Source organism: Sesamum indicum, linkage group LG5 (genome assembly GCF_026168435.1).
Source record: "Sesamum indicum cultivar Baizhima isolate 11 linkage group LG5, ASM2616843v1, whole genome shotgun sequence".
Lineage (NCBI taxonomy): Eukaryota > Viridiplantae > Streptophyta > Magnoliopsida > Lamiales > Pedaliaceae > Sesamum > Sesamum indicum.
This window is the reverse complement of record NC_142661.1, coordinates 20052040-20077808: the sequence shown is the minus strand read 5'-3', so window position 1 is coordinate 20077808 and position 25769 is coordinate 20052040. Positions and strand designations below refer to the sequence as shown.

The 25769-nt window shown below is 34.2% G+C and overlaps 4 protein-coding genes across 6 annotated transcripts; 3 read left to right on the top strand and 1 right to left on the bottom strand.

The window, feature by feature from the left end:
* The first annotated feature begins 1344 nt into the window (after nt 1-1344).
* On the top strand, nt 1345-6194 carry LOC105161462 (uncharacterized). Its single transcript, XM_020694041.2, has 3 exons — nt 1345-2048; nt 4024-4191; nt 4319-6194. Exons 1-3 carry the CDS (start codon nt 1497-1499, stop codon nt 5951-5953), a joined length of 2355 nt encoding a protein of 784 aa, XP_020549700.1. The 5' UTR covers nt 1345-1496; the 3' UTR covers nt 5954-6194.
* A 389-nt stretch (nt 6195-6583) lies between these two features.
* On the bottom strand, nt 6584-7173 carry LOC105161460 (Histone superfamily protein). The gene has a single exon (XM_011079154.3). It carries the CDS (start codon nt 7111-7113, stop codon nt 6802-6804), a length of 312 nt encoding a protein of 103 aa, XP_011077456.1. The 5' UTR covers nt 7114-7173; the 3' UTR covers nt 6584-6801.
* Nucleotides 7174-9127: 1954 nt separating this feature from the next.
* LOC105161459 (uncharacterized) lies at nt 9128-12382 on the top strand. 2 transcript variants are annotated; one of them, XM_011079152.3, is made up of 5 exons: nt 9128-9269; nt 9532-9655; nt 9943-10035; nt 10961-11487; nt 12172-12382. In XM_011079152.3, the coding sequence occupies exons 2-4, from the start codon at nt 9555-9557 to the stop codon at nt 11466-11468; spliced, it is 702 nt and encodes a 233-aa protein (XP_011077454.1). In that variant the 5' UTR covers nt 9128-9269; nt 9532-9554; the 3' UTR covers nt 11469-11487; nt 12172-12382. The 2 variants fall into 2 exon arrangements, with proteins under 2 accessions (XP_011077454.1, XP_011077455.1); XM_011079153.3 differs by having other exon boundaries at nt 9569-9655; nt 12172-12377.
* Nucleotides 12383-16919: 4537 nt separating this feature from the next.
* LOC105161457 (transcription factor bHLH143) lies at nt 16920-21055 on the top strand. Of its 2 annotated transcripts, none has more exons than XM_088880727.1 (4): nt 16920-17109; nt 18213-18912; nt 19030-19162; nt 19251-21055. In XM_088880727.1, exon 4 carries the CDS (start codon nt 19268-19270, stop codon nt 20315-20317), a length of 1050 nt encoding a protein of 349 aa, XP_088736853.1. In that variant the 5' UTR covers nt 16920-17109; nt 18213-18912; nt 19030-19162; nt 19251-19267; the 3' UTR covers nt 20318-21055. The 2 variants fall into 2 exon arrangements, with proteins under 2 accessions (XP_088736853.1, XP_011077451.2); XM_011079149.3 differs by having other exon boundaries at nt 16921-17109; nt 18210-18912.
* The last annotated feature ends 4714 nt before the right edge of the window (nt 21056-25769 follow it).

Sequence of the window (25769 nt, the reverse complement as noted above, 5' to 3'; positions counted from 1 at the left end):
ACACAAATTCCTGATCACAAAAATCTTCACAATAATAATAGAAAAGAACAATATATACAAATGAGAAATTATTGAAAAGTAATAGTAAAGGAAACAACACATACCCCTAAAAAAAACACATATATACCAAACTTAATTCTAAGGCAAGTAGTGTTTTGTTATACTTTAATGACATAACATAGATAACATGTTTATGTTTCTCTGTTTTTATATTGTTGAACACTTGACAATTGTTTTCGTATCTCTTTCAAACAATATAAACCTACGTCGTTTTATTTGAATTGACAACCTAATGGACACACCACCGAAAGACTAGAGATACCCTTTCCTCTTATTAGGGTATCACTCTGTTTTTACATTTTCTTTACCCTAATTATACATATGTAGTAAATGTATGTTGATTAGAATATATTCAACTAGGGAAATTATAAACAACTTACAGGGCATTTTGGAATGGTTCTCATGCTCATCTTTTGTAAAACACGCTTTAAGAATATTGGAAATACCCACAAACCCTCCAAAATTTTATGAATGCTTTATCCACTGGCTCAATGAACAAGTTCGGAATTTTCTATTCCAAATTATATTGCATTTTCTATTTTATTTAATAAAAATTATATTTTTAATCCTATATGATATGGGATCCAACACTTTTAATCTTTTGTTTTGTGATCCCAAATTTAGAAAAATTCGACACATTTAATCCTCTATTTTACTGAACTTTAAAAATCCCAAAGTCTATAAAACTCCATACTTTTAGTTCCCTACTTTATGGAATTTATGAGACTAATTAAATGTCTCGAATTTTCTCAATTTTGAGACTATTTTAAAAATTTTGTAAAGTATATATATGATTAAATGTATTGAGTTTTCTCAATTTTGAGACACTATTTTTTAAAATCTTGTAAAGCAGAGGACCAAAAGTATTGATCTTCCTATCAAATGGAACTAAAAGTGTAATTATGACCTCCATTAAACACGTGCATCTACGTGTACATATAAAATCTTTCTTTAAATAAAATAAATGAGGTATTTTTTGTACACATGGTTGTATATGTTAAATGGAGCAGAATACGTAAATAAAAATTTAATTTGTAAACTGGACTATCCATATTAAAGAAAAAAAAATCTTAGTGGACAATATTTTATGGCAATAAGGCAATGGGAATGGAACAGTAGTCCCCCATTTCCTCGGAATATTTACAGTCAAATTAATTGGTATTCTGAAATGCACTTTCACAATTAATTGACAATTGGTTCTCACGTTTTTAAGTTCTTGAGGGTAATAATCGTTATTTTAGTTCAAAAAATGTCACTTTTTCCCCCAAATAAATATACGTCCAAGTTCTTGAGCCGAGCCAGCACTTATTGGCGGACTTCTCCGAATGTTTTCCTAACTTGCCTAAGGTTAGTTCATCCATCATTTTCCTGCACATATCATCGCATATTTAATTTCCTCTTCACTAGCGAATCCAAAAACGCTTATAGTTATAGTAATGGCAAGTACGATCGCGGCCCGATCCCGGATCGCGTGGCGGATGCGGCTGAACTCCGCCGTGAGGACCGCCACCGCGTGCGCTATAGTTGGGGGCGCCACCATCTACGGCCCGAAAGCGCTCGTTGGCGAAATTAAATTCGCGGCTTTTTCGTATCTAACGGCCGTCATAATAGTATCTGATGCCTCACTGGGTGACACACTGAGGGGTTGTTGGCATGCATTTTGTGCGACGGTGCAGGTGGTCCCACTTGCCATGCTCGCCCGGTGGATCATGGGTCCTACAGGCGGCCTGCAGGTGGGCGTAGCTTCTCTGGTGGTGGCAGTGGCGGCGTTTCTGGTGGCGCTGCCGGAGTGCACCCATTTGACGGCAAAGAGGATTGCGTTTGGGCAGATTGTGCTGGTGTGTAGTGATGCTGTTATCGGCAGCGGCGCAAGCAGGAGTACTGCTGGCTTCATGCACCCTGTGTATGTTGCGGCGAGCACTGGGCTTGGAGCTTTGGCTTCTGTCTTAGCTTTGTTGGTCCCGTACCCAGGTCTGGCTCATAGCAAGGTACATATTCATTATGCCAGAATTCCTACTCAAACTAAATTTGATCCAACTTAAATTAATATATATATATATATATATATATAACAAGTGAAAAATATTTGTAGTATAATTAATGTGTAATTAAATAAAACATAATCAATCACATGACAATTATATCAAATTAATTTTCCTGATCATTGCAAGCATGCCTCTTCCCATCGGACAGACTTGAAATAATTTTAACTTAAAGGGTTAATTACAGCGACACCCATAAAATTAGTATAATTATTAATTACAACTTTATGTTTTTTTTCAAAATTGAAAGAAAAATTTGTCTAAGTTTTCATTCATTAAAAGTGTTCTATAATTTCCTCCTTCTCAAGACTAGATGGGAAAGAATTATGTCCCATGTTATTGGGCGTGGTTTTTGTAAATATTATTAAAATATTTGTTATGATCAAGCTATGGCCACGTAATATTTGTTATAATTGGTTAAAATATTTATTATGACTAAGTTCATGGCCATGCAACGTTTGTTGATTATAATTTTTGTAAGTGTGACTAGGATATTTGTAATGGATAAATTAAATTTTTACTTGATTTTATTTAATTATAATTTAATAATAATCATTTACCGTAACTTTTACTTACTTGCCATTAAAATATAAATTATAATAAATTTTCTTCTAGAGTCTCAAGTACGTTACTAATGTTGCTGAAATAAACCATTTATGAAACAATTTGAAATCTAGTTGTGTGAGTATTTAAGGTTATATAAAACTTGGGTGTTGTTTTCAAATACAAATTTCGAATTAGATCTTAAATTTCCACAGTTCAAAAGGTAGAAAAGTGTTTTGGATTTAAAAAAAAAAAACTACTGTATGTTTTATTTTATTTAATATACATATAGTATTTTATAAAAAAAATTACATTATTTTTTTATTTAAAATATATATAATATACACAACACGTACATATATATTAATTAAAATAATAAAATTCGACAAATGAGACTCCTTTGGCAGTAGTTACAGGGTCTCCTTGACCTTAAAGCTTTTCAAAATATTTTATAAGATACTTGATATGAGATGTTAAAAAATATTTGATGATTTTTTCAAATACTTTTAAAGAAAAGAGAATTTATAACCCATTTAAGAAATTCCCAAGTTATTTTTAATATTTTAATAAATTACTTTAATTTTGATCGTATTAATTATAAATTTTTATTTAATATTTTATAATTTTATTTTATTCAAAAACTGACAGGCAAAAAGGTCAGAATAAGAATCAATATTCCTCAACTATCGAGCTTAGGTTTTCATACCCAAAAAAGGGAAAAGAAGAATGATACATTTTCTTAAAATAATGGTGATAGCATAAAGTGCTGAGTTAGATATAAATCTGCCGCCCATCAAAATACCATATGAAAATTGTCACGATCTATATATCAAGAAATTATCAACTAAACTATGAAATATCCGAAGAAAAATACAAAAGCTAAGAACAAAAAATTAAAAAGAGCCCAAAATATAAGGAAATATATTTTAAAAAAAAAACAAAATACCTCCTCGTTCAGTACTTTTTCCCCGTTCTTTTCACCAGGGAATTTTTAAGTAATTTATTTTCACAAATTCTTTTTTTAACATTTAAGAGTTCAGAACTTAAATGATGATCGGACATTAATCAATTATATAACAAGTGTAATATAATTGTGACTTGATTGGTGTACGGTTAAAAAAAAGTAACGAATCACGTTACAATTATATTTCCTTACCTTAAATTATAAACAATTGTGATGAAGAATCAGGCATGGATGGCATCGAATATTGAATCTGTTTCCCATAAACTTACAACTTGAATACAGTAGTGAAAAGGAACAAAGATCCAGAAAGAATACTGTACCGCAAAGATGCAAACGCCACATGCTGGAAACGTACTACACGCCTTTTCATGTGGTGTGTGTAAGTCGCTAATGTTCTTATATAAATACCATCAGGTACGGAAACTGTGTGGAGTTTACGCTGAAAACGCTTCTGAGAGGATGAATGTATACTTGAGAGCTTTCAGAGCAGAGGACGACCATGCTAAAATGGAGCTCATCTCGCAAGCCAAGCCCTTGTCTGAAACAGGAGCCAAGCTTTTGCAGAGTATCAGAATCTTACAGGTAATTAATAACTGCCATATTCCCACGTGGGCTTTCAAAGTCGTCATTCATGAATAAGGTGCACCACCAAATACGTTTACTTTTCCCCCCACAAGCTATTCAAGAAAGAATCGTTTGTTTTTTTCAGGAAAGCATGCAATGGGAGAAACCTTGGACTTGGAGCAGATGTTTTAAACACAATTTACTAAGCCCAGGAGATAGATTAGAGAGCATGGAACTACAAATGAGAGGAATAGAGTATTCCTTGGTTTCGTCTCCTGCGTTTCCGGTTCAAGTAGTTGATCAAGAACAACTCTCCAATATCTTAAAGGGTGTATCAGTTCAACTTGAGCAAAAACTGGAGCAAGTTACGCGTTTATCGCGTTCTCGTTCAATGACGGAGCCTGAAACAAGGGGAGAATTCATGGAAAAGCCATTGTTACCGCTCGAGCCAATGTTCCCGATACTCAAGTATGGATGGGTCCTTTTCTACTTCTCTTGCATAGATATGTTGCTGAATGATGCTGCAGATACTTGTTTTGCATCAAGAGAACTCCAAACTCGACGTGCAAAAACAGAGTTTAGCATCGTTAGAGCGTTCAAGAGTTGGATTCTGAAACTTGTCAGCAAAGAAAGGCTGCGATTTGCCTTCAAGTGTTCACTTGCTTTAGGCCTGGCAATGCTGTTCGGTTTGATATTTGACAAAGAAAATGGATGCTGGGCAGGTCTCACACTGGCGATCAGCTTTGTCCAAGGAAGGCAGGCAGTCTTTACGGTAGCAAATACGAGAGGACAAGGAACAGCAATTGGATCAGTGTATGGTGTTATATGGTGCTTTCTCTTTCATCACGAAGAACTAAGGCTTTTAGCCCTTCTTCCATGGATCATTTTCACCAGCTTGCTGAGGTACAGCAAAATGTATGGACAAACTGGGGGAGTCTCAGCCACCATAGGAGCACTACTGATTCTAGGCAGAAAGAATTACGGGGAACCAAATGAATTTGCTATTGCCCGACTGACAGAGGTTTTCATTGGTTTGACAGCTTTCCTCGCAGTGGAGCTTCTCTTGCAGCCCATCAGAGCAGCCACTCTAGCCAAGAACCATCTGCATCAAACACTATGCTCCCTTCGTGATTGCATAAAAGAAATTGCAACTTGCCCTATGCAGAAAAACCAGACGGTCGTCAAGTTTGACAAATTGAGGGATAAGCAAAGAAATCTCAGTTCACTGGTCTGTGAGCTCAAGAAGATTGTGGCAGATGCAGAGTTGGAGCCTGATTTCTGGTATTTGCCTTTTTGTAGTTCTTGCTACCAGAAGCTGGTTGGACATTTGTCGAATATAGTGGATATGTTATACTTTATCACAAGCAATTTTGAAAGGCTTTCGGAGCTATCAGAGACAAGTACCATATGCAAGGAATTCCGGGATCAGATCAGTAGTGAACTGGAATTATTTCAGGAAACTCTAAGCTCTTCAGTGGAATATCTAGAGAAGGCCCATTCAATTGAATCACAAGCAGACTCTCAAGAGACTGTGGATGAGGAGTTGAAAGACCTCGAGGTGGGGAAGCTACAAAATCCAGATGGCCAAAGTGCTTTGATCACCAAACATAAAGAGGCGGAGATGAACAATGAGGAGGAGGTTGGTGAAGATAATAGAAGACAGAGACAAAAGATGATTCAATGTCTCGGTGCACTGGGGTTTTGCATTAGTTCTTTGGTGAAAGAAATAGATGAGACTGAGATATGTAGAAGAGAAATAGATCAATGGGAGAATCATTGAGCTAATAGAAGACTCAGAGATGGTTTTGCTTTTGTAAGTTAATACTGTTAAGATAAGTGACTGTGAGAGCAATACTAGTACATCATAGCTACAAAGGAAACAGGTGCATGTTCAAGATTGTGGGCAACTGTAAATCTTGTCCCTGCCAGATCAACTACTGAAAAATATCAGTTTTCATAGACTGGTTTTCACCCTGCTGTTTAGCTCGGGAAGCTTATGAGTTACAGCAATTATCTCACAACTCTCCATACAGACAATGAAGCCTTCTTTTCATCTTGTAGAACAAAAACCTAAACTCATGTCAGGCAAAGATGCCTCATTCAGATATTGGCCAAAAGCTCTGTTCAAACTTCAAAGTTCAATCACAGTTGCTGGAAATTAATCAACGAGTCACCAAATGGGCCATAAAATCTTTTGAAATGAAAACTCAATCAAGTATCATAAGGATCATGATGGCACCAACTCCTCTATAGTTTCCACTACTAGATGCAAATTTGGTGTCAAATATCAAGCTCGAATCATTACATAAAACTTTCTGAATCTCCACGGTAAACAGGAAACTCAAGAAGATTCGAAATTGGAACTGAAGAACAGCTTCACATTTAATAAGCAGAAAAATTACAACCTCAGTTGGGCTATATGATAAAGGAGTTTGATTTCATTAAACGCGAATAGTACACAAACTGAACGAAAATTCAGAAGTTATATTTGATTTGTGGAAACACAGTACATTACTAAGTAACACCAACTGAAATCCCCAAATCGTAAAATCACTAAACCCTAATCTTCTACTAAAACATTTTACAACGAGAAATTCTAACCCTAACTCCCAACCACGCACGAAGACATTAACCTCCGAAACCGTACAATGTACGCCCCTGCCTCTTGAGAGCGTACACAACATCCATGGCAGTAACAGTTTTCCGTCGAGCGTGCTCAGTGTAAGTAACGGCGTCGCGGATGACGTTCTCGAGGAAGATCTTCAGAACACCGCGTGTCTCCTCATAGATAAGGCCGCTGATACGCTTGACGCCACCCCTGCGAGCCAGACGGCGAATGGCCGGCTTCGTGATGCCCTGGATGTTATCCCTCAGCACCTTACGGTGTCGTTTGGCTCCGCCCTTTCCAAGACCCTTCCCACCCTTCCCACGGCCTGACATGTTTCCGCCTACTCTATTGAGAAATTGGGGCACAGAAAATTTTGAAATTATCAGTTGAATGGAAATGGGGATGCGGCAGCGGCATTATATAAAGGAGACGTCACGGGTAGGAAACGAATGATGTCCGTTGATCTCCAGATTAATCGACGGATACAGATTGGGATCCCCATTATACTGGTTGTGATTTTAGAACCGTTGATAAGGAGTATATCGACGGTAAGAAGTTCTTGTACTGATTATATTGTCAGGATCCTGGTCTTAAGATGCATCGCAGTTTGTCAATTACAAGTTTTAAATATCTGTTAAAAAAAATTTTACAAGTTTAAATAAGTTTGAGTTTCTTTTGTTTTTAATAAAAGAATTATGTCGATATTTCAATAAATTAAATAATATATTAATTTAGCCAACATATACACATAATTAAAATTTATTAAATAAATTATATCAAACTCATGAAAATTGATATTAATAACTATACGATAAAACCCAAATTTATGATCGCAAGTTTATTGTTGGAACTCAACATTAATCATTAAACAAAACATAACACGATTGATTTACTTCCAACATGTCAGAATTTGTTAGCTTATGTCATATTTGAATTTGGTCACTGTATTCATAACAGAATGCATGTTATGGAGCATTTTGAAAAAGATAATTACTCTTCTCTTCCCATAAAGTTTGGTATAATTATACATAATTTTCTTATAATTTGAAAAATTATATCTAACATTCTTGAAATTTATTTTTATTTAACAAATAAGTTCTTTCATTAGTCAAAATTCACCGATTTTGCTGATATTAACAAAAAAAATTAGAAAAAACTTATATTTACCTCCAATTGACTTATTATTGATTTACTGCGGGTCAAACAAATATTTTTATGATTAAATTACCCTCATACATCTTCACGCGTTAATGCATGTGGAGAGGTATATTTTCACCATTATAAGGGTAGTTTAGCCAGAAAAAAAAAAAAAATCATTTGACCTGCAATAAATCAGTGATAAGTCAATTGATGATAAATATCAATTTTCATTCAATTTTTTGTATTAATATCAGCAAATTTAGTAATTTTTAAATTCGTGACTTATTCTAAAAGCCTAATTGAGGTTAACCACAAAACATTCCATAAAATTTTAAATTGGCTTTGGTACCTAAAAATTCATTTAGAATTTATATAGTATTTTTTGAAAGTTTATAAACATAAATTTCATTTTAAAGATAAGCTCAACGATTTATTTTGGAACAAATTATTCAAAATATTTTATAATGTCTCGTTATTTTTAAGTATTTTATGAAATATTTCAAAAAAGTTATGAATTTATAAAAAATCCCTTGTAAATCAAATATAATATAAAAATATATTTGTAGTAGAGTTGTATGTGATAGGAAGGAAGAAATGAATATTGAGGAACCATGATAATATATCTTGCATTGCATTTTTTATAGCATCTGTATATGAAGGCTAATAATTCATTCACAATTCAAAGTGAAAAACAGACTGAAATACCTGAAAATATTGTATCTGACCAAATAATTATCTAAAATTGTGGGAGACACAAAATAGAGTTTTAGCTTAGGCACAAAAGGGTTTCTAATTTACATGAAATATCAAAGATATATAAGTCAAAATAGGAAAATAAAAGGTAAATTATATTTTATCATTCGAGCTATATTTTTTTTCTTTTATCAATTTACCATCTCAACTTCATGATATATGATTGTTTTTCTATGAAAAAATCAACACATACACTGCATATGTGATTTTTATCCATACATTGTCTTTAAATATCACATGTATAGGAAAACGATCATGCACAGCAAAGTGCAAATTTGATAAAATTGATATGGTAAATTGACACAATAAACAAATTCAGATGACAAACAAAGAATCGGGTAAATGTGCTTGGGCCAATATAATTGGGCTTAATATATTTTCGTCAAGTGGGCCATGTTGAGTTATAGAAAACCAGTCGAATCGAGAGATAAGCCCAAAAATAAACGAGGAGGGTATTTTGTTCAACAACTACTCCAACGACTTTGCGGACGCTCTCAGTCTCAGTGCGACGCTGGGGCTTATTCTCTGCTCATTTCTGACTTCCATATATATTAAATCAACGAAAATCCTGTCAGAATCTGGGTTCAATTTGAAGGTACGATGCTTGTTTGTTCATCAACACGTATAATCATCACTGTTCTTTGTCTTGATTGTATTCAGATACGTACTCTCATGCACAAGCTATCCCAGATTATTTTGTTAATGCAAGCTTATTTGTTAATCATATTTCTTAATTTGGATTTGAGATGAATTGGATGGACTATTGGCATTCTCATTTTCAACTGGGGGATGTTTAACATATTAATATGTATAGTTATGGTTGATTTCTTTTTTTCCTTTTTCTTTTTTGTTCATAGAGCTGGTTCTGAGTTGAATTGCGATGAATTTTAACAGAAGCAGAAGTCCTCCGGGCGGAAGAAGGTTCCAGGGTCGAGATCAGACATCATACGGACCGTACCAAATGGACCGAGGGCGCTTCAGGTAATTGTTTCTGATGATCTGGTTTTCTATATTAAACGTGAATGTGTAATTCGTAATATCCAAGGAACAAAATGCTGGTGAATTTTGTACTTATTGGACTTCTCGCTTGTTCACCATGTCTTTATCAATGGCTTTTTTGGCATTGCAATTTGTTGATCCAAGCCATTGATTGTTGAGAGCCCTGAATTTTTGTTTTTATCGAAGTCTTGTGACGTTCATTGTTTTGTGGTTATGTTATGGATAAACATAAGTCTGAACGAAGATCTAATGGGGTTGTAATTTATCAGGCAAGATGCTTTATGCAAGAACTGCAAAAGGCCAGGACACTTTGCCCGAGAGTGTCCAAATGTGGCTGTCTGCAACAACTGCGGGCTCCCTGGGTATGAAATATCTTTTTCTGTTGCTTGCACTCCAGCTGAAGAGTTAGTCCATCGGCTGAAAATAGTGTCTGCGTTGTTTGATGGTTTAACTGGGATCTGTGACACTATCTGCATTTAGTATGGAGTTTGCAAGCATGCACATACTTATGGGAACCTTTGTGTTAGAATTTTGGAATTGATATCTAAAATAAGCACACACGACTGTGTGATCGCTTTAGTACTAAAATAGGGAAAATGGAATATGGAGATTTGACGATTGTAATTAACCTGCTAAAATTCTTATATGTTACTAAAACAGAATTATGATGGAAGTGTGAAGAATCATTGTGCATTTACTGGATTGTTGATTGGCATATACCATATTCGAAGGATAAGCTGTTCTTGCTATCTGTTTGATATGCTTTTTCCCTTGCTATTGGCAAAAATAAAGCTAAAAGGTTTGGCTCTTTCTGTAGTTCAAGCAGATCATTTATGATTGAACTGAAAAAGAGATTGTGTTTGGTCAGCGTGTTCGATTCTCAGTGCCCGGTATTAATAAATATAATTCAAAATAAGCATGCAGATGCATGTTCTGGCTGGCTGGTTAACTTTACCTTTGCTTTTACCTAGATGTAATTTTGCATCTATGTGGACAGCTACATGTCTTCCTGGAGGTGTATCAGTATATATATGCTAAATGCTGCAAATGCTTAACATTTTTACGCTCCACTATATTCTCCACATTAAGAATTACATGTGCTGGTTGAATTTCAGAAAGGAAAAAAAAACGGTTCCTATAATTTTGCTGCATGCATCATTGTGTATGAATCATAAACAGAATATGTTACAGCGTTGTACTCAGTGGTCTTACAAAGAATTTGGGACAAGAAACAAGTACTTTTTCATTAACGAGTGAATTGTCATAATAAAATTTTCATCCATACAGGCACATTGCTGCAGAGTGTTCCTCCAAAACGATGTGTTGGAACTGCAAGGAAGCTGGGCATCTCGCCAGTCAGTGCAACAATGATCCAATCTGCCACGTATGTAATAGAAAAGGGCACCTGGCACGTGAATGCATGGAATCTGGTGATCCAAGAGTTTGCAACAATTGTTTCAAGCCGGGGCATATTGCAGTTGACTGTACGAATGAAAAGGCCTGCAACAATTGCCGGAAGCCGGGCCATCTAGCTCGTGATTGTGTGAATGATCCTGTCTGCAATCTCTGCAATGTATCCGGTCATGTTGCACGCCAGTGCCCAAAAATTGCTATTGCATCACAAATTGTTTCTGGTCCTTTCCATGACATCATTTGTAGAAACTGTGGCCAGTCTGGTCACATCAGCCGGGAATGCTTATCTGTTATTATATGCAACTGTTGTGGTGGACGAGGTCATGTTGCGCACGAATGCCCTTCTGCCAGGCTTTATGCTAGACCATACCGTCGGTTTTGAATCTTCTGTTTGTGGGGAGGTAACAATCTGCTTTCTGTTTGCTGATTATGTTTGAGGTCAACAATCTGCTTTCTGTTTGCTGATTATGTTTGAGGTCAACTTCAACTTTGTGGTGTTTTGTCTCCTCAAAGAGTAGATTACTGCTTGTCTAGCTTGACGCGCCCCAGGTTAGTAACTTAGTTGGAGGATGTCTCATTTTGAACATTTGGCAGTAGTATTGAGGACTTAATTACAGCTCAGGATTAGAAAACTAGTCTATTCAATAAAAAATTTAGGATATAGTCGGCATTAATTCCTAGGTACTACTGAAAGTAGCTGTTTTTGCTTTCTTCTCTTTATTAAATGCAAACACAAGGTAATTCCTTTTCCTCTACTTCTCATAGCAATGAAATGCCACCAAAAATTGCCTAAGTCTTTCCTTTACTCTCTGTATATTTCTTGTGAAATTCAGTCTGGTCGTATATGGCCAATCAAATCACAAGTGAAATTTGTAAGCCATTGGGCGATTGGTTACTTTCAAACTCTTATTAGAATGCCAAGTATAGACCAATCACATTCCTTTCATAGACTTTTGTCTGACCTGCATTGCATTGTATTGAGACAACACAAATGCCACAACAACAAATAAATTGCTCGTCAATTTCCCTTCATATTCTTATAAGATTCTTTAATTCTCTTCTTCCCTCCTAACGTTTTATTGCAGATTTGCAGTAGTGGACATCAATAAAAACTAGAATGCATGCGGACAAAGTTGCGAACAAGCTTTTGATTCGTCGTGTTTGTGTTTGTGGACACTTGCTTCAGCATTTATGCGTTAACTCCATATATCATACGCTGACGATGCTAATACTATATGTTGGGTTTGAATGTTTGAGATTTGAGAAGGGGGGGGGGGGGGGGAATAAAGCTATTTGATGTAGAGAACATTCAATTTATTTCATTATTAAGTGGATTCGAATTCACATAATGGTTTCTACGCTTGATTTATATGAGAAATCTCCTCATTCATGAATATCCACAAACACATGTTCTGCTAACTGCTGGTTTTAAATTGTCTTCATTCTGCAATTCCGGACCCAATTCCTGTTTGGGTTCTTCCAATTTTTCTGGGCTTTTCCTAATCAGATTTGGTCAGACCTGAATTAATTATGCAATGATGGTGTCATTGGCATACACTTCAAACATTTATTACATAATAGAGTTTGATTGAGCTAAACTTAGTTGGGAGAAATTTCCCACATTACTGGATTTATGTTGTTTTGTTTCTTCCTCTTTTACATTTTTTTTTTTAAGAATAATATAATCGCTGGGTTGCCAGTTCAACGACATAAAGTGTAAGCAAAGTGGATGGAGTTGAAATAATTGGTACAACATAAAATACAAAAGTAAAACGCAATGAGCGGATGAAATGGCACTTTTTTCGGGGGGTGCTTTAATGGTGGTATTTGAGGATAGTATTAATTAATAGAGTAGTAGTAGTAGTAGTAATGTAAAATTGTAGTGGGGGAGAGGGAGAGGGAGAGGAAGCATGTCGAGCATGGTGGAATTGGATATATATGCATTTATTTTAAATTAACTTTCCAAGCGTGGATGCTTTTGTTGGAGAATCCACAAACCATATGGCTCCATCGACTCATGCCCCCACTCCCCCCCACCTTTTCTATTTCTCTTCAGTCTTCTCCCCCCACCCTACTAATTTTCCCATTTCCTTCCACCACTCCCCCCCAACCCCACGCGTGCATTTATATATATACATATACATACAAAGATAATTATATACATGTAGTAATTAGTGGTTTTCCATGAATTCTTATTATGTAAAAGTGTTGGATTTGAATTCGACTCTGCATCTTTACCTAATTTTGGTATATTCACATATATAGACATGTATGGTAAAAAAGTTAGCATAATGGTATTATAGGTGACTCCATCAATATATGAAGAAATTAATATGAAACATCAACTTCATAAACTACATTCATTTGAAATGATGAGAATTCTAATAGCAGTTGGTTATCAATTTTCACTATAACTGTAACTTCAATGGCACAGTATAATATTCTTGTCTTCTTATCTCTCTAAAGAATTAAAAAAAAATGAAAATTCTAAAGTCAATAATAGCATAAATCCCGAGTACTTCCTTCTTGGTGGCTAAGCTACGCATCTGATGGGTGGCTCCTACAACATGTCACTTCAATTTTCCAACTAATATACCAACTTTTTCCTCTATCTTAATCATACTTTTACTATTATTTTTAAATTTATTCATCGCTTAAATGCTTTAACTCAAAAACTATCAAGATAATCTAACCAATATATTTCGTTCATCAAAGCATTTTATATAGAACGTTTTCTGAAGAGGAAAAGAAACTACAAATATAATCCATTTATATTAAATTAAAATTTACCATAATTTTATCCTGATTTGAAATAAAAACAATCACATGGTACGATACGTTATAAAAAAAAAATAAATTAAACATGCACTATCATTTTAGATGGGGATGAATGATCTGAATAATATAAATTTCTTAATACCTAATTAATAAACACTTTCTGAAAAACAAATTTCATAAAAACAGAGAATATTTGGTGCAGATGAAAAAAGTGAATAATCCCTAAAGATAAAGGAAATAAATAGATGAGAAATGGGGGTTTGTATTTCTCAAACATAAATATATATATATGTCTCGTGAATCTATGAACTTTATCAAGACTTAGAACTCGATTGTATTGTTCCCTCCACTCCAAACAACAGGGCGTGAATTCCTCAATATTATACTTAAATCCCATCACTTTTCATTATTAGACCCCCTTAATATTAAATAATTATATTTCCTGCCCCCATAATCTTCTTCTACTCTGTACCAAAGATTTCTTTCAGGTGATTAAATCATGGCCCCTCTCATTATTTTATTTCTCTCTCTTAAACTTTGTTTTTTCCAGTGGATGGGCCGTTTGGTTCACTAACTCTAATAAAAATTTGGGTATTTAAAAATAGGGTGATAGTGCCATTCACCATTGTGTTGCACCATCTCATCACCTAATTGTGGAATTAACAATTTTATAAACGTGTTTGTGTGTATTTGGTGAGATTATTTAGAGGAATGGTCAAATCTTGAAACTTGACTATCGTTGTCGACTAATACCTAATGCAATTATTTATGATAATCAATAATAATAAGGGACTGTTGAACTTAAAATATATGAAGGACTTAGAAATTAGATGGTTTGAATGTGCATGGAAAGGAATCGATTCTGTCTTCCATGTGGTACGTAGTGTTAATATTAATTTATGGGAATGGGATTAGTGAAGCCAATACGTCAAATTAGGTTCTACAATTTGGCAATTATTGTTGGATTAGTAGCAGCTGCCATGAGGACCATATTTCATGTTACTTCAATACACCACCTAATTTCAATTATATAATCCAATTATTAATCATAAGTATGATCATGTCCCACTTATTTCAAATCAAATTTCATCAACAAAAAAGAGACCCTCATGTTTTACATAACGTATACGTCTAGATGAACGTTTTGCAATAGTTTTTATTTTTACAGTGGTGAATAAGTTGTAAGTTAAACAGTAGTAAGAATAGGGAATGTTTGAAATTAAAAGTTAAAATTGAAATAGAATAGAAATTGAAAATTTTGAGGAATACAACTTAATATTTACAATTTTATCAGTAAGTTGCAAAAGCTAGTAGAAAGTAAATTAATTTAATTTAAACAGTTATAAAACGTACGCTGTGATTTTTTTTAACTTGTTTTCATCAATAAACTAATAAATATATATTTTGAACTCTTGCAAACACCCTTAAGTAATGGATCAAACAACACCATTTGGGGGGGGAGGAGGAAGAAAAAATGATAAAATTGTAAAATAAAAATAGTTGTAAATAAGAAAAAGTTATTTGTGTTGTTGGAAGAACCCTAATTGAGGAGTGTTCAAAGATGGGCAGAAATCACATCAATAAAAAGTAGTATTCCTTGTTTTGATCTTTTCAAATATTGAGTCCTAAAGTGAGTAATTGATGGTTTTAAAGAAGCTGTTGTTCCCACCCTTTGTAAAATATTGCTCCTAACTGGACCATTTTCTTTTCTTTTCTTTTTTTTTTTAAATGTAATCTGCTCAAACTACGAAAAAAGAAAAAAAAAAGTAATTGGGGCCACTTCTTTTTCTTTATTTTTTTTTTTGGGGGGGGGGGGGGGTTTGATTTTATGATTAATAGTTTGAACGGTCAAGAATGGATCATTTGGTCTTCATATGAAGCATAGGATGCCGTCCCTTCATCCCCCTTTGTTGCTTTCTATTATTACCCTTTGTATTTTAATCTATGTTCATGGTTTTTTTTTTTTTTTTCTCTTTTTGACATTCTTTTGATTTTTCATTTGCAAAAATTGTCAACAAAAGAAAAAAGATTAGAAAAAAAAAAAACAAATAGATGGATGATAATAATAATGCAACATTAAATGCATTATATACATATTGGGGTTTAAAACTGCAGTGAACCTAAGGACAGTCCAAATCACATAAGTGTTTGGTATCTGAAAAAATGATTAAACATTAGATTGTTGGGAATTCCTAGCTAAGACCCTAAGATGTTTATATTAGTTGTTGCGAGATTGATTGGAATACATGAAAAAATAGTCTCTCAATAAAACGATGTAGATTAGCTTCAAATGGCTTCGGAGTATTTAGAGAATCAAATGTTCATACTTGTTGAATTCATGTATCATGATCTTAGACTTTCGAGTGTTGATTGATTGCTGGTGGTGATTTTGTATCCTCGAATCAGGTCAGATCGGGTGTGACCTGACTCGAATACCAAGAATGCATATTTAAACATTTGAAATCTTATGAATAACAGTTTTATTTTTTAAACGTCATTTTTGTTAGATTCCTATCATACACGAATAATAAACATAAATATATCAGAATATATGAAAGATTCTAAAAATAATATTTAAATTATCGCGACAAAATTGCAAAGCAAACTATTAAACCTATTTTCTTAGAAGTAAAAAAATGTATCCAAACAAATAATTCTAATTTTAATTAGAATAATAAACATACAGTCTCATATTTAATTTTGAAACAATCCCAAACAACCCCTCTAATCCCATTGAAAAAACAGTCATATTACTATTCATTACAAGGAAGAGTTTTGATTATGGTTGATTATGATATGTATCAACAATTGGAGGAATCATGTTACAACCACCCACGGGTCCACCAAAATTAGCTCACGCACGCACACAAAGCCAACTAGTGCATGATTGTTCACACGTTTGGCACACTAACACATGATCAAATATTGTAAGAAATCAAAACACCAATGAGAAGAAAAAGGGTAACTTGCAAATTGTGATAGTAACAGTAAAATGTAATTCATTTCTTCCCACGCCTCCAAGAATTTTTGTGTCTATATAGTACTAGTTTAAGTGTCTCACCCACCGTGCACTCCTCATCTTTTGACTGTCTTTTTTACTCTCGCACACACTCTCTCTCTCTCTGCATCTCCCTTTCTCTCTCTAGAAAGATTTCTGATATCTCGTTGGGGTTCTTGATTTTGGTGCAGTCTCTGTGGAGATAAGCCGTTTCTGAGTGCTGGGTTTTGGCTGTGTTTGGTGTACTGTGAGTGTTTACTTTTGTTTTCATTGTTTCGGGTTGCCGTGGGTTGTACTGCACAATGTTATGTTGATTTGTTTTTGCTGTTTTCTTGTCTGAATATATGTTGGTTTCTTGGGTTTGAGATTTTGTTATTTGTTTGATACTTTGATCTGAATCTTGTTCTGTTTGTGACTAGATCTGGAAAGAAGAAAGTGGAAAAGTTTGCTTTGTGTTCATGATCCGTTTCTGACTCTTTGTTTGCTGTCTGAGCTTAGTTTCAGTCTCTTAAGAAGTATCATAAGTGATGAAAACAGCATAGCCCGGGAAAAAATAAAGTCTTTTTGAATCTCTGAGCTTTCAGTTCTTTTGGGATGAATGGTTCTTGAAATTCATGCTACTATATGGTGAATGAAGAAGAATGTTGTAATGAAGCTCGGAATCTATGTTTTCTTTTATTCTTTTTGAATAAAACTTTTACTTTTCTGTTGCAAAACATTTCTGTTCAGCAATGAAGGAGCTGCTATAGCTAGTGTTGTTGCAAGATTTGTTAGTTATATGAGAATGATGAAATTCTTGGGGCTGATTTTATGTTTTTCTTTGGGAGAATATCATAAGGATTTGATTGGCATATGGCCAATTATATACTTAACTCATGTTTATTGCTTCGCTAATCTGCTTAATAATGGCTTGTGGGATTTTTCTTAAGTTTTAATTTAAGGAAGAATGCCGGACATTTTGTTTCCTTTCATGTGTGGTGTACATGAAACGAGGCTGGTTCTCATTATTGCTTCGTCGATGGTTATTTAATTTGAAATATTTCCTTACCGCCTTTCTTGCCTTGACGTGTAGATAATTGAATTTCAGTACAGTTTACATAGTAAAGATATTATCTTGCCAACCTGGATTTACCGCTGCCCATGGAGAAAAGCGAGTTTATTCCTTTTCTCCTGTGGTTATTTAGTTACAATGTTCAACAATTAAATAGACCTCTCTTTGAATTGGCAAATTAGAATATGATATAATCCTGTGGTTATTTCACTTCATTGGTCTTTATGCTATATATTGCAAGGTGGTCTTTGAGATTTCTTCAACATGGTTCTGATCTATGTATTTGGAAACTTCAGCAGGTGCTCTCAAATTGCGTAAAAAGTGGCAATAAATTGAAGTGAAGAACAGTATGCGGTGGTATAGTCTGTCGGTTGATGTGTTTCGTAAAGTTGTCTCTTTGAACTTGTACTGCCGTGTGATCCTATAAAGTCATTCCATTTCAGAAGACAGCATCGTTGCCTCTTTATCTCTCTGTTGAACTTCATCATTAGTTCTAGAGTACACATTATTTCCATGGGATCCACTCGCTTCGTTGTCATTCCTTGCTATGTACGCTGGATAAGCTGAGCCGTTTCTTCTGAAGCCCCAAAGTTTCTGCAACATTCTTTGCTTTCACTCCTGGCCTTCTTTAATACTCTTAGTATTGTTATTTGTTTCAATTGAGTTTTGCTATTCATTTTGTCATCTTTGGCTGGAAGATTCAGAATTTTCGTAGGCCGAGAGTGGTTATTTTCCTCTGATCATCTTCTTGCTGGGAGTTGTGGTGTATTATTGAGCAACGGATTCTCAGATTATTGGGTTAGTTTGGATAAGTGTATCACTTCCCTTCAGGTCGGTTTGAGTGTGATTGAGTGAACGGTTGGGGAAATAGTAGTTATGGTGTGCCAAGCAGCTAGTCAGACAAGATTTCGGGCATTGAAACATGAAAATGGAATTGCTGGGTGTGCCACCATAATAGTTAGAGTCATTGCATGCTTTCAACCCCTCCAAGATTGCCAGGTTAGTAGACAACATTTGACGATGATTTCTATAATCATTATTCCAAATTTCCTAATATGCTCATTTTTCATCTTGTTGTTCAACAGATACTAATAATGTTTCTTGTGTATATTTCAGGCCGAGTATTTCCGCCATCTGCTTAAACCTGTTACGTAGATTGATTTCATTTCCGTGCATTCGAGTTAGGCTGGGTGTTTTTTGTTATTTTTGTTTTCACTCAAACATACAACAAGCAGTCAGTTATTCTTAGGTAGGGTTGAACTGCCGAGCCTTTAGCTTTACGGTTTTTTTTTTTTTTTTTTATGTTGCATTTGCTGACAACTGCTTGTTGCTATCAGGTAATTGCTGTGCTTCAATGGAAAAGGACTGTGGAATTGGGATTCATCAGCATTCTATGCCTGCGCCATCCCCTAATCTGAATTCCTTGGGTTTCTGTATCAACTCCGGCCATCTGAACGCCGACCCCGTTTGTACGAATCCGTACTTGGTTGAGGATTCCACATTAAGAACTATTCCCTTGTTTCCAGTTTCTGGGTTGCAAGAGCTGAAGGCAAGTCAACCAAATGACTCAGGAAATTGGCTTTACCGTATGCCTTATTTCCATCAGGCCTTTGCTCCTGCATTCCAAGAGAAATTTCCTGTGGGCCGATTTGAATTCAGACAAGAGAAGAGTCCTACAATTGGCACTGCACCTGGTCAGAAGAGATTTCTTGTATTTGATCAATCTGGTGACAAAACAACCTTAGTATATAGTTCTGCGGTTCAGACTCCTGTACAACATGGAGCTCGTTGGGTACTGAATCCTCCTACCACTTATAATTCGAATAAGGAAGAGCTGAGGAATAGTATCAATCCTTTGAGGTCAAGCGTGAAGGATGAAAATATGGAAGATAACTCAAGAGATGTTACTGAAGATGAAATGCATGAAGACACAGAAGAACTGGATGCTCTGCTCTGCTCCGATAACGACAGTGATTTTTCGGAAAATGATGAAGAAACGAGCACCGGTCATTCGCCTAGTACAATGACTGACAACGGCATAGATGATTTGGTCAAGGAGACAGGTGAAGAAGTTGATAGTTTTCTTGGGCCAACCAAAAGGCAGAAGCTTTTAGATGGAGGTTACAATGCACCGTCTAAAAGGAAAAACTCCGCATGCTATGCTTTTGAGGATGATGCGGAGTCCAGTTGCGGCAACGGGAATAAGCAGCTTAAGGAAAAATTAGGTTCGTCTTCTGGTTGCAAAAGATCAAGAAAAGAGAAAATACGTGAGACCATCAGCATTCTGCAAAGCATAATTCCCAGTGGGAACGGGAAAAATGCAATTGTTGTTATTGACGAAGCAATTCATTACTTGAGATCCTTGAAGGTCAAAGCCAAGGCTCTCGGACTCGACTCTCTTTGAATTTCTAGATGCGTTACTTCACCAGAAACAGTAGCTTGAAAGATTTCCGTTGTAAAATAGGTGGGGCCTGAAAATTCCATCAAGAAGAGAATCCTGAAATCCTCTTTGAAGCCTTTCTGCGATGAGATTGAGTTGGAACCAGCAGCCTTTGTTTACGGATTTTGTTCATGTCTCTATCTGTCTAGAGAGATAAGGAAGATGCTCAGCAAAAGGTAACGTTAAATATGCCTTTTGGGTTTCCTTAAGCCATGTGATTTCCCAACCACTTTTTACAGCCTCGTCACATTACAGCCAGCTGAGCGTCTGTCGCATTCTGTGGAGGATATCGGTATGGTTATCTATCCTACTTTTCTTGCGTCTTCCTTGAACCGCCACAGGCCGTCGGGAGTGTAAACATAGTTTTTCTACTCTTGATCTTCAAATCCATATGAATCGGTCATTGAATGCTACGATCAATTAACAAAAGCTTTTGGATTTGGTGTAATAATAAGAGGATCGACCCATACACTCTTAGTTGTTGATGATTTCTGTAGTTTGGTGTGAGAATACTGCATCTGTAACAATCGACTTTAATTCAATTTGGGGACGTAAGTTAGCTCTCAAATTTGGCGCTGCTGTTGTTTTATGCCCATGTCTGAAAGCAGCGTGCTTGTGACTGTTTGATGCCCTGTTTTAATGTTAGCGTGCTTGTGATTGTATTCCCAGAACATTGATGAGATGTCTATTTTCCACTTTTAAGTCCTTGGCTTTTCTGCTCTGGTGCAAGAATGTCTGTAATTCCATCACAAAGGGACCACAATTTCTCTCTCTCTCTCTCTCTCTCTCTCTCTCTATATATATATATATATATATATATATATAGTGTGAGTGAGTGTGTGTGTTTTTGGTGGGCTGGTTTCAGTTTGTGTAAGCGGTTGATACAATGATCAAAGTACTTCAGCTATATATATATATTGGTGTGTGCATGGCTCTTCCATGAAAGCCTCCAGAGATCCTCCATGCATTATTAGATCCAGCATTGGATCCTAGGAGCGTTAGATCCAACGCTATCAGGCGTTCTACGTTGATTACTGTTTATACGTATGTGTGTATATATGCATCTATACGTATATATGTATGTGCATCTTGTATATTTGTTTGTACTATCATACTAAGGCCCCATTACATTAAGGTCGCGAATTTAAATTTCATCGACGCATGGAATGATATACTACTTTACAGTAGTTGTTAATTAAATATAATTTGATGATTAATATATGATTATTGTAGTTGTATACTATTATTAAATATAAATATTTAATATTGATGATTGTCAAAATATAATTCAAAAAATAATATAATCACTTCACAAATAACAGATGAAATTGACAACAATTTTCTGCGGCTACGATCTTTGGCAGGTGGGTCGTAAAAGTGGGCTTATTGGCTTATTTCTGTTGAATCTCAAACTTTAAAGTTGGGTAATATAGTCATCATAAAATTTTAAAAGCTGGGGAATTTCTTCCAATCAAATCATATATTGCTCTTTATATAATAAATTATATTTATAAAAAATTTATACTAATATTAAAAAAAAAGATATTTTCTTACTTATAAATGATGGTTTATAATACCGTGATACTCATTTTTTTTATTGTGTCAATAATACCCATAAGTTAGTTTCTTTACTTTATTTTTTTATTAATATAAATTAGTAATTTGTGCGACACCTATTTATGTGAAAATTCTATAATACTATATAAAATAAAATATTTATTATTTAATAAAATATATAGAAAATAATAAATTATAAGAAAATGGTGACAAAAAAGATGCATGAAAGTTTTTTTAAAAAAATTACAATCAAAAGATAGTGGAGGGTGGGTAAATAAATAAAGTCAAATAAAATATTAAAAATAAACAAGGGTATCATATTAGAAAGTGTAGCATATTCTATGTTTATGTATAATTTTTAAAAATAAATTAAAATAAAATATTTATATAAATTGTATTATTAATTTATGTAGAGTAAAAAAAATATCTAAAAATATATAAAATAAAATAATAAGTTAACATAAATATTTTGATTTATGGAACGATATTGACAAACAAAGATAATAAGTAATGTTGGAGAAATATTAAAAATTGAGACAAAAAATTACTATAAAAAAGTAGTTATGGGAAATCATAATAAATAAAGAGAAATGATTAATTAATTGAAACAAATTAAAATAAACATTAGGCCAAAATTAAATAAAATACTAAAAAGGTACTCTCATTTAATAAAGTTTCAGGGTTGCTTATAAGCCTCAAGGTCTTCTCTTCCTAACGAGACGTCTTTTTAGGACAAAACTGTGAGGCTCATACAAAGCAAGAACGGACAATACCTGGTACAATGAGATACCGATCGCATTACAAGCCATATCATTTGGTGCCATATGTGGAAACGAACTCTTTCCATTCTAATCCTTGTCAAGAGGGTTGATAATGTATGCAAATGTCACACATCGGTTGCAAACGATGAGTTTGATTTATTTATAAACCCAAATGCATGGTCACACTAAGGACACACTTTTCATAATAAAATTTTGAGGTTCTTACAAAGTCAAAATGAATGATACTTCACGTTATAGGTTATCAATCAGGTCGCGAGTCATATCAAATATATTGAATGAAAATAATAATAAAACGTTTGTAGTGAAAATACTTATACAAACATAAATTTTACTTTTATATTAATTTCAATAATTGAAAAATTGAAATGAAAGCAGTCGGAAGCAAGATTAAGGAATCTGAGCTGACTCACCTCTCCAATAAAATGTGATTGGTGGCAGGAAGCTCCCCGAAATTTTGAAATGGAATTTTGACGACAAGCTGTAGTGGGATCTTGAATCAAATATTGAATCTTGAGGGACTATACCTATTCCATTTATACTGTATTCTATTCCACTCCTTCCCCAATTATTGGCCTTCGAGTGGTTCACAAATATTCACATATATTTTATTTCTGATTTAATTTTCATGTCAAAAAAAATTGGAAAGCCGATCATTTTATTTTTTTTAATTTTTTAAAAATTGTGGGATAGAAATGTATCTATAAAGCCATGCAATTTTTTTTAAAATTTAAAAAAAAAAAAACATACAACAGCTTATAAATCGACTAGGGACGATTATACTTACAGGCGTAGGATCCATGTGCTGATTAATGTCAACAACAATCAAGGCCTAATAGAATGGGAATTCATATACAGATCAGGACATATGTTTAGTTCCATTAAACATCTAGATAAAAATTCCAACTCACATTTGAAGTATATAAACAGTGTACCGGCGAGGCACAATGATTGGTGGCCTAAGGCATGCCGTGTAAGGATTCTCCTGCACTAAAATTGCTTATGTAAACCATTATCTAAAATTACATAATTTTGTGATGCAGTACTGCTCTATGAGATAGGGAGATTAAGAATCTGTGATGAGTGATTGAAGCAAATTTTACAGTGGTGATTTGTGTGCGTTTGTTGGTAGACTGCAGGTTTGATGGTGATGTCTCCATGTGGTTAATGATGATTGCTTGTTCACGAATAACAGTTTTCACGAACAGCAAACTTGCCAACTTCGTAATAGAATAAAGTGGACAAGTGAAAATTGTAATCTGATAACTGCGCACATTTGAATAAATTTATGTTAAATGAAATCTAACTTTTTTATGATTGATGTATCCTGTAGTTCTTTTTTAAAACTTATCCTCGGATGAATTGAAAAGCACATACAATACATATATATATATATATATATATATTGATAGGGTTGTATTATATTCGTTAGTAAAAAAAATCTATCTTTTTTAGTGGATTCAAAAAATAGCTATACCACAGGATCCACATCTCTAACTTTCGACAATCTGCCCGAGAACACAAGATCTTGACCGCAGAATGTCTAACAACTCAAATCTTAAGATGACGCCATGTGGACTAAGCACTTGTGGACATATAGTCCTGTAAATACCCCCATGCCACCGCATTTGTGATAAGACATAATTTACTCATGACATTATTTACTACCTGAGATCGTTATTAACCATCAAAACAAGAACTGACTTAAGCATTAAAGGATTGTCATTGGGGAGTGGGGACCTTCCCAACTAACCTAACGTGCTTTCCTCTTCTCAGGAACCGAGTCACGAGCTACCACCTTTAGGGAGATCGCGCACCCGATCTCAGATCATATATATATATATATATATATATATATATTAATTTGGAAATTAAGTTAATATAAAACATAAGAAATTGAATAGATCATTTATCTTCTGAATTATTATTTTTAAAATTACAAAAAATTAATACAACTGTGTCAAAAATATTGACTTTTATATTTATATAAAGTCTTTTATTTATAATAGTACAGATAATGCTCCACTCTCTAACATCAACATTGTTCAGAAAATGGCGCTCATGACATCACTATCAACTCTTAAAGTCATAAAATCAAAGTCGCACTACTTATGGGAACTCTTGAAGAGGATGAATGGCCAGACACGCACACCCCAGAAATTAACCAACCAATATGTCCAAATTCAAATAATCAAAACACATTCACTTGCCTGTTCTCAAAACACTATTCATATATATATATATATATAATGGGAAAAAATATTTAAGAGGGCGTTTTGGGGTGAGCTTATACGTCCGTAATAACATGTTCTAAATCTTATAAAATATTTAATATTATTTTTTAAACACTTTATAAATTTATTTTTAAAATAAAATTTAATATTTTATAAACTCAAATCGGAAACAGTGACAACCCAATGCAAGAGTCCTTTTTTGTTTAATGACTGATGTGGTTGTAGCTATCAACTCCACTAAGGTACTGCAAACTACATCTATAAATATTTGATTCCAAGTATTGGGGATTAATATAATTTGGATTCTAAAATTATATATAGTCCTTAATTATATATCTTATTGGATTTTGTAAATTTTCCATATCATGTTAGTGTCGCAAAAAGTTAAAACTATCATAGGGCCCCCCATCTTTCCTATACCATACGTGTGGCATATTATTTAATAATTTAAAAATCGATTTAATTGTTTGGTTTTAATTTTAATGTCCTATTTTGGTTGTTTTCTTTTCCATATCTCCCCATAGGGTTTCCCCCTTTCTCATGATTTTTTTTATCAAAAGAAAAAAAAAATTAAACATATAAAGACTAAAAAATATATTTGGGAAAACCATGAAATAAGATATAAAAAATCAAAATTATATTTTTAAGTCGCCAATTAAAATGCCATGTAAATGTATGATACATGTGGTATAGAAGATCTAGAACCCTACCGGAGTGCCTCCAACATCATTACACACACCAATTGTTTTATATTAAAAAGAATTTATATGAAAATGTTGTCCCACAATTTATGAGTTTCCTACATATGAGGAATTAATGCAAAATGCAGTTTCTATAAATACATGT

Coding starts and splice junctions, on each gene's coding strand:
- LOC105161462 (XM_020694041.2), top strand. CDS start 1,497: ATGGCAAGTACGATCGCGGCCCGATCCCGGATCGCGTGGCGGATGCGG. Junction 2,049..4,023: donor CAGGTCTGGCTCATAGCAAG/GTACATATTCAT, acceptor AAATACCATCAG/GTACGGAAACTGTGTGGAGT. Junction 4,192..4,318: donor AGAGTATCAGAATCTTACAG/GTAATTAATAAC, acceptor TGTTTTTTTCAG/GAAAGCATGCAATGGGAGAA.
- LOC105161457 (XM_088880727.1), top strand. CDS start 19,268: ATGGAAAAGGACTGTGGAATTGGGATTCATCAGCATTCTATGCCTGCG.
- LOC105161459 (XM_011079152.3), top strand. CDS start 9,555: ATGAATTTTAACAGAAGCAGAAGTCCTCCGGGCGGAAGAAGGTTCCAG. Junction 9,656..9,942: donor ATGGACCGAGGGCGCTTCAG/GTAATTGTTTCT, acceptor GTAATTTATCAG/GCAAGATGCTTTATGCAAGA. Junction 10,036..10,960: donor AACAACTGCGGGCTCCCTGG/GTATGAAATATC, acceptor TCATCCATACAG/GCACATTGCTGCAGAGTGTT.
- LOC105161460 (XM_011079154.3), bottom strand. CDS start 7,113: ATGTCAGGCCGTGGGAAGGGTGGGAAGGGTCTTGGAAAGGGCGGAGCC.